The 14653-nt window shown below is 38.5% G+C and overlaps 1 protein-coding gene across 1 annotated transcript; it reads left to right on the top strand.

Moving 5' to 3' along the window:
• Positions 1 to 256: 256 nt before the first annotated feature.
• LOC113085758 (GTPase IMAP family member 4-like) lies at positions 257 to 3821 on the top strand. Its single transcript, XM_026255248.1, has 2 exons — positions 257 to 297; positions 3002 to 3821. The coding sequence occupies exons 1-2, from the start codon at positions 257 to 259 to the stop codon at positions 3819 to 3821; spliced, it is 861 nt and encodes a 286-aa protein (XP_026111033.1).
• The last annotated feature ends 10832 nt before the right edge of the window (positions 3822 to 14653 follow it).

Here is a 14653-nt window from a genome sequence, read left to right as displayed (position 1 = left end):
CGCTGCTGTGCTTGCTCTGCCCTGCAGGGTGTTTCCGGACTAATGGCATGATCTGGTCGATTCTTTCCCTCATCGCCTTCACATGTTCAATGACGGAGCAGTGGGGGGCTGGCTTTCTTTGGCCACGACCCGCCGTAGCATTTGCTTGAGGGTTTGATTGAACCGTTCCACAAAGCCGTCAGTCTGGGGTGGTAAACAGAGGTTTTTAGCTTCTTTACCTGGAGGAGTTTGCACAGGTCAGCCATTTAGCCGGGACATGAAGGGGGTCCCCTGGTCGGTCAGTATCTCCGCAGGGATGCCTACCCGGCTGAAGAGCAGGAAGAGCTCACTGGTGATGGTTTTGGCAGTAGCCTTATGGAGGGTCACGGCTTCAGGGTACTGGGTGGCATAGTCCACAATCACCAAGATGTGCTCGTGACCCTGGGCAGACTTAGGCAATGGCCCTACGAGGTCCAAAAACTTGCTCGAAGTTCTCGAAGGCGGTCGAACCCCGGCCAGTCTCGACCAAGAAGGAGGGGGACGGGCAGATCCTTCAGCACGCCCACTTCAAGGGGCCAGGCCCCTGGAAAAGCGGAGATAGTCACTCTCCGGGTTGGGACATGGCAGGTGTCCCCGTGCACACAGGTGATGGGGCAGGTTGCCTTGGTTTCTCTGCGTGGCGTGAGGATGTGAGATTGCACCAAGCTGACTGCGCTGCCGGAATCAAGGAGGGCTTGGACTGGACAGCCGTTAATTTTCACCTCCGCCTCTGGCGCCCCCTTGGGCAGGTTGCGGTGTACGATACAGCCCTTCAACCATGTCCGTGCAGGAGATGCAGGGTCCATTGTGGGCATCAGTTCATCCTTCGGGGAGGGAACATCCGCCAGTTCCACCGCCTTGACGAGCTCGGTTATTGTGGTAGGGTTCCGCATCCCAACTGCTTGCCGGTGAGTCCGGGGAAGGGCCCGGAGGAATCGGTCCACGACGACGCGCTCTACAACTTGGGCAGCCATGGGCTCCCCGGCGAGCAACAAATGCCGTGCGAGGCTGGACAGTTCGGCCGCTTGGGCTCGGGCTGGGAGGTGGAGTTTATAGTTCCATTCATGGAAGTGCTGGGCAGCTCAGACCGAGGAGAGTCCCAGCCTGGACAGGATTTCCTTTTTTAGCTCGCGTAATCGTTTGCCACTTCCATCGGCAGGGTGAAGAAGGCCCGCTGAGCTTCGCCAGTGAGGAGAGGGGCGGCCAACCATGCCCAGTCAGTGCTCTCCCAGCCCTCTTGGGCGGCTATGTTTTCGAACATTTGGAGAAAGGCCTGTATATCGTCATCAGCGGTCATCTTGGGGAGTAGCTGGGACACTTTCGCTCGTGGAACGTGTCGAGTGGGCAACGCCTGCAGCTCGCCGAGTTCTCACTCGGTCTGGTCCACTTGAGCAGCTAGGTGTTCCGTTATCTGTTGCTGGCAGATGCTGACCTCCGTTAGATGCTGGAGTATTTCCTCCATTCTGGAGGTTTGGGGAGCAGCGTCCGCCTGGCAGAAAAAACACAAACAAACAAAAAAAACAAGAAGAAGTGTGAGTCGCTGGGGAATCAGAGATTGGTATTCCTTCCACAGTTTGTCCGCATTCTCCACCAGTGTGGCGGGGTGGAAGGAATACGCAGGACAGTCATCCCAAAATACATCATCCAAATCTACTTCTGCTTGGTTCAGGGATCAGTCATAGAATGTTCTTTAGTGACCCATTCAGTTTCCAGAATTGAAAATTCCATTGATCATCAGCTTCAGTCTTTGCACCAAAGGCATCACAATTCTTGTCAAAATGGTCTGATACTTCAAAGAATCCATGATGTCCTTCATACAGTCATGATTTCCACTTCCTTCTACAGTAAAGCAACCCCATAACAGAACTGATCCACCTCAAAGTTTGATGATGGATATGGTGTTCTTCTGCTTATGAGCTTGGCCTGTTTTGCAGCAGACACACCGCTGATCCATGGGCCCAAAAAGTTCCAGTTTGGTCACATCACTCCATAAAACATTCCTCCAGAGTTCCACAGGTCTACACAAATGAATTTTATCAAGTTCAAGTCTGCCTTTTGTTCTTCTTGATCAAGAGTGGTATTCATCAAGATGTCTCAACATAAAGGCAATACTCTAGTGATCTTCTTACACACTGCATTGAAATGGTTTTCCTCCTTTCATCGGGTAGTCTTGCAAGTCTTTGGCTGTACATTGCAGGTTTTTCTCAGTTGCTCTGATAAAACATTTTATAATATTGTAATTTTTCTTCAACACCCTTAAAGGTTTTCTGTTAAAACACATTTTAAGCTAAGAAACAAGGCTGAGAACTGTGTCTCTAGGAACTTTCAATGTCTTAGAAATCTTAATATAGCCTTAGCCTTTCTAAAGTAATATAATATTTATTCTCTTTAGCTTTTGTGAGATCTCTGTTGACATTTTTGCTACTCAACTTCAGCACATGCATGGGCTAACTGTATGTGTAACAGCTCAAGCTAATTCTGTTTTTAATAGAGTTTCTAAAGGCTTAATTGTGTTTTGAGACTGTTTTATTCCCCACCATGCAAATAAGTGATTTAAAAACAGCAATGTTGAATAGGGGTTGAATAATTATGACATAGCAGTATTATTAAAAAATCGTATAACTTCAAAACATTACATTATATATTGACAATATCACTTTTGATATGCCAGTGAACTGTTATAGATGCAATTTTTATTTTATCCTGGATCGTCAGAAAAAAAAAAGTATTTGTAAAGTACTGCAGTCTCTAAAGGTTTAAGTAATTTTGATTGCAACTGTATGCATCTCACAAAGACACTTTTCCTCAGGATCTTCCTAAAGGAGTCCCCTTTGTGTAAAATGATAAGCATCTAAACTCTCACTTACATCTGTTTTGTGTTTGATACAGCATTAGATGGAGGGAGGCTGACCAGAAGGATTCCTGACAGCAGAGCAAACAGAGCAGATGCTCAACAGACTCCTGCTGTCTGTCTCAAGTCCAGAAGAATTGTTCTTCTGGGTCAAACTGGTGTTGGGAAAAGTGCATGTGGAAACACAATACTGGGACAGAAAGTGTTCAGGTCTGCATCGAGAATGAATGCAGTAACAACTGAATACTCAGAGAAACATGCCACTATTTCAGGCAGATCTGTGTCTGTAGTTGATACTCCTGGATTCTTTGACACAGAGATGAGGCCTGGAAAGTTAATGACAGAAATAGGGAAAAGTGTTTATTTATCCAGTCCTGGACCTCATGCTTTTATCATTGTGTTTCCTGTGAATATGAGGATCACTGAGCAGGAGCAGCAGATTCCTCAGCAGATTGAGATGATGTTTGGTGAAGAAGTGTTAAAATACTCCATCATTGTCTTCACTCGTGGAGATCTGCTGGAAGAAGAGCCTATAGAGACACTCATTGAGAAGAACTGTACATTAAGACATCTAGTTCAGCAGTGTGGAGGCAGATTTCACATCTTCTACAACAAAGACGAGAATAACAGAGAGCAGGTGAATGATCTTCTGCAGAAGATTGACTCAATGATAGAGCAGAACGGAGGAGAACACTACAGTAATCAGATGTTTGAAGACGCTCAGAGATATAGAAGAGAAGAAGAAGAGAGGAAGCTGAGAGAAGAAGAGGAACACAGTGAAAACACTGAATTTACAAAATTTTTTACCAAGTATGGACATCATTTGCGTATGTCAGCTTTTGCAGTGGGTAGATATGAGCTTCTTGGAGATGTTATTTCAGCATGTGTTGTGGGAGTTTGTCATGGCCATGTTACACAGCATGCCCAGACCAGCCTGTGTGTGATGCTTTAAAAAAGCAACCATACATCTGTGTTTTTCTACACTCTTTCATTTATATTCATTTTTTATTCATTTATTCATTCATTTATAATATTGTGTATATTAATTTATCGTTTAATCAGTTTATTATTCCAATTAATCATATAATAATTAATGATAATCATTTAGTCCATTAATATACTCATTTCATTGATCCATACAATGATTAATCGATTATACTAAATTATGTATTATTTTTACACTGTTGTTTAGTCTTGTGGTTGGTTTAAAGGGTTTCAATGGTTATTTGTCTTCACAAATGAGTAAGAGATAATTCAAGGCACCTGGGACTGGATCTAATATTTCTGGTGTGGAGACTTGATCTAACAGTTCAGTCAGATAAGAGGCCTATATATCAGAGATGGGACCAAGTCACACATGTGCAAGTCTCAAGTATGTCTCAAGTCTTAACCTTCAAGTCTCAAGTAAGTCCCAAGTAGTTTTTTCTTGGGCAAGTCAAGTCAAGTCAAGTCACAAGCTATGTCAAGTCAAGTCCAAGTCAAGTCACCTTAATATTGTTATTTTACCTGCAGAATCTGATCTCAATAAAGTTAAAAGACAAGATATAAGTAACTGTCAGTAAATTAAAATAATTTGGATTTGCATTGTAAATACTCATGTTCAGTAAAATACATCATGGAATAAAAACAAAATTGTAACTTCCTAAAATTATTTATTTTTCACTTCTGCCAACAGTGTTTGAAATGTTTTACATTTTCAACATTGAGTCCATAAAACAAATAACAGCTTAACATCCAACAGACTCCTCTCTGAACACCTCTCTCTCTCTCTCTCTCAAACACAGTTTACATACAACATTAAACTGTTACATTTCTCCTCTCTCTCTCTCTCTCTCTCACACACACACACACACACCCTCTCTCTCTCAGAGTATAGAATATAAATATGACGTATTTTCAATTGTTTCATACTTTTTTGTTATGTACAGTACAGACCAAAAGTTTGGACACACCTTCTCATTCAAAGAGTTTTCTTATTTTCATGAATATGAAAATTGTAGATTCACACTGAAGGCATCAAAACTATGAATTAACACATGTGGAATTATATATGGAATTATATACATAACAAAAAAGTGTGAAACAACCAAAAATATGTAATATTCTTGGTTCTTCAAAGTAGCCACTTTGCACACACTCGGCATTCTCTTGATGAGCTTCAAGAGGTAGTCATCTGAAATGGTCTTCCAACAGTCTTGAAGGAGTTCCCCGAGAGATGCTTAGCACTTGTTTGCCCTTTTGCCTTCTGTCTGCGGTCCAGCTCACCCCTAAACCATCTGGATTGGGTTCAGGTCCGGTGACTGTGGAGGCCAGGTCATCTGGCGCAGCACCCCATCACTCTCCTTCTTGGTCAAATAGCCCTTGATGCCTTCAGTGTGACTCTACAATTTACATAGTCATGAAAATAAAGAAAACTTTGAATGAGAAGGTGTGTCCAAACTTTTGGTCTGTACTGTACATAACAAAAAAGTATGAAACAACTTAAAATACGTCATATTTATTTTCTGTACTGTATATATATATATATATATATATATATATGCACTTCTCATGATTGGGTAATCGCGGCAGCTACATTAGTTTTTCTGATTAATTGTTTTGCTCTATGAGAAAGACAAGGTAACAAAATATTCGGGGTCGTTCACATCACGTCTTTTGCAAGTTCGTTATTTCCAATGTAGGCGCGCGGTATGCGCGCTCATAATGGAAGCAACGCGCGCGCGTCGCACCGCATCGAGTTAAAAACATCTAAACTTTTCAGAATGCCCTTGTCAAAAAATCCTATTGGAATTTCACTTTGTCCTATTGGATCCTACTGGATTCTTAGAATCCTATTGGACATTCTGATTGATTTTAATGGAATTTCACTTTGTCCTGTAAGATCCTACTGGATTCTTAGAATCCTATTGGACATTCTGATTGATTTTAATGGAATTTCACTTTGTCCTGTAAGATTTTACTGGATTCTTAGAATCCTATTGGACATTCTGGTTGATTTTAATGGAATTTCACTTTGTCCTATTGGATCTTACTGGACTCTTGGAATCCTATTGGACATTCTGATTGATTTTAATGGAATTTCACTTTGTCCTGTAGGATTTTATTTGATGTTTAGAATCTTATTGGACATTGTGTTTAATTGAATGGGATTTAATTTTTTCATGTAATCTTTTATTGATTTGTATTGGACATTGTGATTTTTTTTATGGAAATTCACTTTGTCCTGTAGGATCTTATTTGATTCTGTTAATTACTTTTTTAAGAGTAACTTTACTTGTTTAGATTAGCACTGTGTGTGTGTGTGTGTGTGTGTGTGTGTGTGTGTGTGTGTGTGTGTGTGTGTGTGTGTGTACTTGTAACCCATAAAAATGCAGCCTACATATACACAAATATATTTTTTTTTAATTCATAATACAGTAAGGCAAATATTTTAAATGATATAATATCCGAATAAGTTAAATTGTATTACATTTGACTAAGAATTCATAGAAACAGAAACATCTACAATGGTTGTGTCGTGACGCTTAATTCCCCTTTAAGAAATCCGAATGTAGTGCGCGTGACACTCCAGCGTGCATAATTTGAACGGTAACGGTCAGGCGAGGAAGCTGAGAAATCGAGTGATTAACGTTGTTTAACTTGTTAAAAGTTTATTGAAAGACGCATAAAAGGAAGAAATAATGATACTTATATGAGCTGCATCCCAAACGAACCATTTTGGGTGAAGTAATTATATCTGTTGGTGAGTTGTTGATCTAACGTTAGTTACTGTATCTGCTGATTAGTACAGGAGTCTGCCATTAACGTTACATAGCAAAAGCTAATTTAACAACTGATATTAATGAAATATTAATGTATGCCATTTATAATAAAATGTAATTGTATAAAACACTGAAGTAGCGAGTACATAATGCCTGTTCTGCCACCATTTTGAGCGTTTTGAATTGTGCTTTACAGTTTTGTGTAGCGCTTTATTTGTATTGATGGATTAATATGTTCTGTTGTGCAGGTCAGGTTTTATGTTCCAGTTAAAAAGTTGGACATGAGACCGTTCTCCCGTGATATGAGTGTGAACATGAAGACACGCATGACAATAGATGGCGAGCCTTTGTCAGCTGAAGGACCTGTTACATTGCCTAGTAACCAGTTGACTATATGCATGGTAATTCCGCATAAAGATAAGCCAATACTCGTAAACTTCCGGTAAAACTGATTTAATGTTGTGGTTTATACAGGTACAGAAACATCTCCTGCCTAATTCTTGTCAGAAAAAAAACTTCCATCTTCATAATTAATGATAGCATAACAATAATGATAGATGATGGCATTCACATACAGTTTTATGTTATTTAACAACACATAATTGTATATGCCAAGCCTAGTATTCCCAGGCGATTACCTGGACACGTAACTACATTGAAATGCTGAAAACTAAACACTATAGTAACTGTTTATAGGCCAGTGGTTCTCAAAATTTTAAACCAATTATATGCATTAAAATTCAGTAGCGTAGTAGGCCTAATTATTATTATATTTACTGTTGTCAGCCACTTTAACATTGTTAATATACATTTTGAACATTAACATTAACACTACACTGTGCTTACAAACAGGTAAATAAAAAAAACAAAAAACTGAAATGATGATTAAATAAAAATGTGTTGTACCTAAAAGTTAAATAAAAACTGTGTTGGACTTAATCTTCATTTGAGTTTAGTTATTTTTGCATTTAAGTTCAAAAGTATTGTGCTTTAACATTAATTTATAATTAAATTAGTGATTCAGCTAGAGGGTCTTGTAGCACACTTTGAGAACCACTGGTTTAGGTGTAGGCTAACATTAGTGATGCTATCTCCCAAATTACATCACAATGCTCTGATTACCTTGTTACTTAGTCATGAACATTTTTTAAACCCTTATAATATTTACCCGCTCAACTCTGTAGCTGTGCAGTAAAATTCACTTTAAAGATTTTGACTCCAAATTTGTGTATTTTTTTTCGTACTGAAGTATAAATTATAGCAAGTGCAGGAATCAAAAAGTCTCATATCATTTAATAAAAATAAAAGAAATGTCCCAACGCTAACAGTGTATAAGGGAGAATTATTTAAATAATTAACTAGTTAACTACAAATTAAATAAGTTAAATATTAATGGTATAACAATTAAATAATGCATTAAATATTTTTTTATATTTTCAGATTTAATTTAGTAAATCAATTTTTTTTATTTTATCTTTAACTGTAAAAGCTGCTAAATATATTCAGTTAACAAAGACTTGTTACTGTTGTAGTTTTGTTAATCTGAATTTAGTTCAAATCACATAATGAATTTGAATTTGGCTTGTCTTCCGTTATTACTGTCAATCGAAGCAATGAGTCCAGAACAATTTAGCAGAATTACCTGCGTAATATTTAACACTAAAAACATTTAATGGTAAATGTGGACGTTTCATCCTCTTAGATAAATAAAGTTTTTCTTCAAATTGTGAATAGATTTTATTAGAGAAGCTGAGAAAAGGCCTCTCCCCTTAAAGCACAGTACAACTGACTGGAAATGACTGAGCTGGCTTATCTAAAACCAGGAAGTAATCGTGCATATGTTCAATTGACAGAGCATTAGTGATTGCTTGGGAATATATTTGATACAATATTTTTATTTTCGTTTTTTTTTTTCTGTTTTTACATTACACACTAATAGTACTTTATTACATTAAATGAACAGTTTAAATTCCCTTTGAGGTGTATTATAATGATTTACAATATCAAATTCTACATATTTTTTAATGTTTTATTGTTCTGTGTTGTGATGTGATTGTATTTGCTATTATTATTATTGTTACAGTAAAGTGTTATTTTCATATTCAACTTCTGGTCTCTTGTATACACTTTATATGTTCCTCCTCACTCTAGATATGTTCCTCCCTTTGGGTCTAGAACTGGTTTAGTGTATATTTACATTGGAAGCACAAGTGCTACATATTGTGTGTGTGTGTGTGATCAATCCATTATCAGGGCCTTAGAAATTTTTCGTACTAATGCTGTATGCTGCACAAATCACCGCTCATCTTTTTTACAATGTTACTTAAGGTCATGCAACATACAATAAACAATGTCTACATCAGGGTGAGTTTAGGCAAACTGCAAGTACTATTTGTCCATAAAACAAATACAATGGAAAAGTGTACCTTTTTAGAATAAAAAAAAAAAATCCCATATAAACAGTCAACCAACTGGATCCCATTAAAATCCTATAGGACTGATCCTACAGGATATTTATGTCTTGTCCTACAAGACTATTCCTATCAGAATCCTATAGGAACGGTTCCAAAATATGATAGAAAATCCAATTAGAATCCTGTACAGTTTTCTTATTGGAATCCTTTAGGATTTTTTGACAAGGGTGAGAATAGCGTCGTGACTGGATCAGGACACTATCATCAGTCATGCCCTCTCTACCTTACACACACCACGCCCACTTAAATCAGATATCACATCACATCAACATGTCAGCCTGAGAGGTACCGAGGGTCCTCGCCTTTGTCTTCAATAGTTCGCGACTAAAAACGCGTGGAAAACGCTAGTCGCGCCGCTTTCTCCTTCTTTCCAAAGCGCTCGGACAGAAATGCTCCTGGGGCGTCTGTCGTTGCTAAGCATCCATGACACGCTCTCTCTCAATGAAGACGCTGAAATTTCAACAAAGTATAAATGGATTTGCAGCACTAAAAATCGCTCGCAGTAGCTCTGCTACTAAATTCGTTTCAAAATGGCAATCCATATACAGCTATGAACAGCTGTTCCTTCATTTTAGCTGAGCTTTCAACGTTGATACGGGAAAGGATGAAGCTGATTGGTTAGTGTTTGTCACATGACCTGCGGTGCGCTTGCGGCAGCCTGCGATCCAGCTGAGTAATCAACTTTATTTAAAAAAATAATTTATATATTTTATATTCAAACTGAAAACATGATGTGATTAACACTCAAGTCATTCAAGTCATCGTGTCTCAAGTCAAGTCAAGTCCCGAGTCTTTAACTTCCAAGTCCGAGTCAAGTCTCAAGTCCTAAAAATAGCGACTCGAGTCGACTCGAGTCCAAGTCACCAAGTCACAAGTCCCCATGTCTGCTATATATACACACTGGTGGCCAAAACTATTAGAACACTAGTATATTCAGCCGCTAAGTCAGTTATTTCTATATTTTGCTGTAGTGTGTCAGTGGGAATTCACAGTTTACTTTTTCAAGCATTCATTTTTTTCATTAATTGTAATAATCCAGTTAGATTTTTGACTGACAGTGTAACGGAGGCGACAGACACTAGTGGCTGTAGCCATTTAGCCTCCTTGTTAGTGCGTCCGCCTCCCATGCTGGAGACCCAGGTTTGAGCCCTGCTCATCGCGAGTGCGAGGAACGTCAGAGAGGACCCGGGTGAGAGGGGTTACAACAGCAGCCAGTGCTCCACACAGAGATCTAATCTGATCATCATCCAGTCTAGAATGACATGAAGAACTGTTCTGGTTGTGTGTTTTTTTGGTGGTGTGGCTTTGCAGATTGATTATGCAGGGTGGAGGAACTTGCTATCGCTAGCCTTTCTGAAATCACCTACCCTCCATTTAATAGAAGTTAATTGATAAAGAAAATCGATTTTATTTTTGACAGCATCCTTATTTTAAAGCCTTTTTACACAAGTGTCTAAAACTTTTACAAGAAATGGAGCTTTGCAGGTACAGTAGGTTTCTTGAAGCATCTTGGAGATGCTGCCAAAGTTATTCACAGTTTTTTCCCCAAGTTGCATCTCATTACAAACTCTACAACAATTTATCTCTGTCAATTTTTTTATGACTTAAATATATATTAAAATGTGTCTTTTATCTGTGTCTTCTTTTGATGTTTTAATAAATGGCTATGATTTTTGGCTATGATTTTTTTTTTTTTTTTTTTTTTTTTTTGGTGTTGGTGTTGGTGTACATGAGCATGAGCAATATTTAATATATACATTAAATTAAACATAAATATTTCAACATTTGATTTGACTTAATGCTTTTCTCTGCAGACGAACAATGAATTATTGCTTTTAGATCTACTGCTTCAGTTTTCTCTTTTTATCTAAAGTGTAAAGAAACCTAGCAAAAAATAAAGACTGTTCTGGAAAATTGTGAACCTCTTTTCATCCTACTTTCTAAAGTTAGTACTTACTTCCAGTTGGCGCTGCAGGTGGCAGCCGTGTTTTGTTGGTTCTTGGTACTTGTACTCTTTTATTTGTTTGTCCTGTCTTAATAATATTTTCCCGATCAGCTTTACTAGGAACAAACTCCTGGACATAAGAAATAGCACACCATATAACTTTCTGCAGACATTTGAGAATTCTGATGTTTTACTGGACATTTTAATTGGAGGAGCTGTGTTCCTATACAAGCACTCCAGGCTATGCAAGTGAGGGAAGCACTCGTTAAATCGTTAAATTACAACAACGTGGATTTAGGACGCTGCTGCAGAGTACTCATCTGGCAAATCTCCGCTCCCTAGCAAATAAATCAGATGAACTACGACTCCTCACATGCACAAACAAGGACTTTTTAAACTCTGCTACACTCTGCTTCATGGAAACCTGGCTAAATGGAGCAATTCTGGATCTAACAGGCTTCCAGCTGTTCAGAGCAGACCGCATCACATAGTCATCAGGCTACAACTGTTGGTCGATCAGATCTGCCACGGCCGGCTCGCAAGCCGTGACAAAGAAGTAAAACAGAACATGGACAAATCAACAGCTTAGCAGAGTAAGGAGCTCTAGACATTGTCAGCACCTTTGATGTGTCGGATATCAAGGGCATACGATTGCAGAAAGAGGCACCAACGAGTCAGTCACTGGTTTGGGCACCTTAACCTGTTAACTGTCACCCCGTCCCGAATACGGGATGCCTACGTTGACTATACTATATTACAATCAAATCTAATCTAATCTTGACAAACTATATATCGTTGGAAAGGTCTAAGACTCCCAAATATATATTTTACCAATATTTTTTGTTAAAAATTATGTAGGAAAAGTAATAGATTAATTTATGACACGAGTGCACCCTCAGAAATCTACATTACAAAAGGAGTTTTAGATCTTTGTTTAAAAAAAAGACTTCTTCGTTGCCTTTTTCTCTATCACATTTTAGAAATCATCAGAAGTTATATATCACTTGAAAAAATAAAATCTCAAAATTCATCCTTTAAAACCCATTTTAAAATCAGACATTGCATTACCATGTAAATGGCACATCAAATAATGTTACAAAATGTTTTCAGTCATGAATTATAAAATGTAGGTTTGTATCCTGCATATTTAAGTCTATCTTCAAAAACGTGTGTGACAGTTAAGGGGTAAAAGTGTGTAAATAAGAAAGTGGATTTTCGTCTGTATACATCACCAATGGTTCCGACACGGATCCCACATACACTTCAAAATTTTGAATGACGGTGAATGCCCGCATCATCGGCCTGTAACAATACAGCTCCTGCACCAACGTTGCTAGTATCCACACACAACCTTAAAGGGCGATCAAACTGGGGAGATGTTAACACAGGAACAGGAACAAGCAATGATTTAGCTGCCTCAAAGGCTTCTTGACAGATAGAAGTCCAAACAAAACCTGCTTTTGCTTTCAGCAAATTAGTGAGGGGGGTTACTAGAGTAGAAAAATTCCTACAAAATCCCCTATAGTAACCCACTAACCCCCAAGAAACGCATCAATTTCTTCTTCGTAGTAGGAAAAGGAAATCAATGGATGACCTCAAGCTTGGCCCGAACCTGCACACAGCCCTGTCCAACGACCTTACCCAAGTCACAGTGGCCTTGGAGAACTCACATTTGGCCAAATTTACTGTTAAACCAGCCTCTCCAAAATGAGCAAACAGGTCTGCAATACGACTCAGGCGTTGGTCCCATAAATCAATGAAAACCACCACATCATCTAAATAAACCGTGACTCCCTCCAACCCAAAAACAACCCTCTTCATAAGTCGCTGAAAGGTTGCAGGTGCATTTCGAAGGCCAAAACTCATAACATTATAAGAAAATAACCCCTAAGATGTAATAAAGGCAGAAATTTCTTGAGCTCTTCATGTCAACGGAACCTCCCAATAGCCTTTAAGAAGATCAAATTTACTAACAAATTTTGCAGACCCAAATTGGTCAACACAATCCTCAATACGAGGAGGCGGAAATGAGTCTGGCTTAGTCACTTTATTTATATTATGATAGTCAGTTCAAAACCGATAAGTTCCATCAGGCTTACTTACAAGAAAGCAGCAATACAGGTTTCACCTCCATCTTGGCATCTAAGGCTTTCTGAGAACGGCAAAAATAAGGATTCAACAAATTAATAAGACACAACTGTGTTGATTGGGGTGGCAATCAGAGAGTTTAAATCAGTTACTTGTTTAACCACTATAAAAGGACCTATACACTGAGCTTGAAATAGTGAGCCCTCTATAGATAAAGCCAACTCTTGATCACCAGGCATAAATTGTTGTTTCTCATTTCGCCGATCATAAAGAGACTTCATGCACCTCTGTGAAGAACACAGTTGTTCTTTTGGCATCTTCCCTGCTTCATACAATCTACAGTGCCGCCCACAAATATTGGCACCCTTTGCAAATATGATCAAATAAGGCTGTGAAAATTCATCTGCATTGTTAATCCTTTTGATTTTTTATTTAAAAAATTCACAAGAATTTATCCTTTCATTGGATAATAAGAATTTAAAACGGAGGGGAAATATCATTATGAAATTAATGTTTTTCTCAAATACTCGTTGGACACAATTATTGGCACCCCTAGAAATTCTTATGAGTAAAATATCTCTGAAGTATATTCCCATTCATATTCACAATTTTGAGCACTCCAGCATGATTATAAACATGAAATTATCCAGCCAGAAATATAAAGTGGAGGGAAACAAAGCCCAAATGCCCTTAATCATCTATCACAATCAGAAAAACCAAAGAATATATTTCTGATGTGCAGCAAAAGATGATTGAGCTCCACAAATTGGTGAAGTGGCTTTTAGAAAAGAGCTAGAGCAGTGACAATTCCCATTTCCACCATCAGGACAATAATTAAGAATTTCCAATCAACAGAAAATGTTAGAAAACTGCCTGGAAGAGATCGTGTGCCTATCGTCCTAATGCATGGTGAGGAGGTCAGTTTGTGTAGCTAAAGACTCTCCAAGGATCACAGCTGGAGAATTGCAGAAAATTGTTGAGTTTCTGGTTCAGAAAACCTTTAAAAAAAATTGTCAAACAGAACCTACATCAACACGTTGTTTGGGAGGGTTCCAAGAAAAAGTCTCCTAGCTCATCCAAAAACCAACTAAAGCATATTCAGTTATCAGACACGACTGGAACTTCAAATGGGACTGGCTTCTATGATCAGATTAAACTAAAAATGAGCTTTTTAGCAGTAAACGCTCAAGATGGGTTTGGTGAAAACAGGGATAAAAAAGTACCCCATGTGTACAGTGAAATATACAGCTGTATTTTTGATGTTGTGGGCCTATATTTCTGCTGGACGTCCTGGACATCTTGTTTAGACACATGGCATCATGGATTCTATTAAATACCAACAGATAAAAAAATCAAAACGTGACTGACTCTGTTAGAAATCTTATAATTGGATCATTCAACCGTACAATAATCCAAACACAAACCTCAAAAACAACACCGAAATGGGTCACTGAGCTCAAAACCAAGCTTCTGCTATAGCCCTTCCAGTCCTCTGACCTGAACCCTACAGAAAATG

Source organism: Carassius auratus, unplaced genomic scaffold (genome assembly GCF_003368295.1).
Source record: "Carassius auratus strain Wakin unplaced genomic scaffold, ASM336829v1 scaf_tig00042172, whole genome shotgun sequence".
In the NCBI taxonomy this organism is placed as follows: domain Eukaryota; kingdom Metazoa; phylum Chordata; class Actinopteri; order Cypriniformes; family Cyprinidae; genus Carassius; species Carassius auratus.
The sequence above is the reverse complement of the archived record's forward strand: the minus strand, read 5'-3'. Positions and strand labels throughout refer to the sequence as shown.

Coding starts and splice junctions, on each gene's coding strand:
- LOC113085758 (XM_026255248.1), top strand. CDS start 257: ATGAAGGGGGTCCCCTGGTCGGTCAGTATCTCCGCAGGGAT. Junction 298..3,001: donor GTCAGTATCTCCGCAGGGAT/GCCTACCCGGCT, acceptor TCTCAAGTCCAG/AAGAATTGTTCTTCTGGGTC.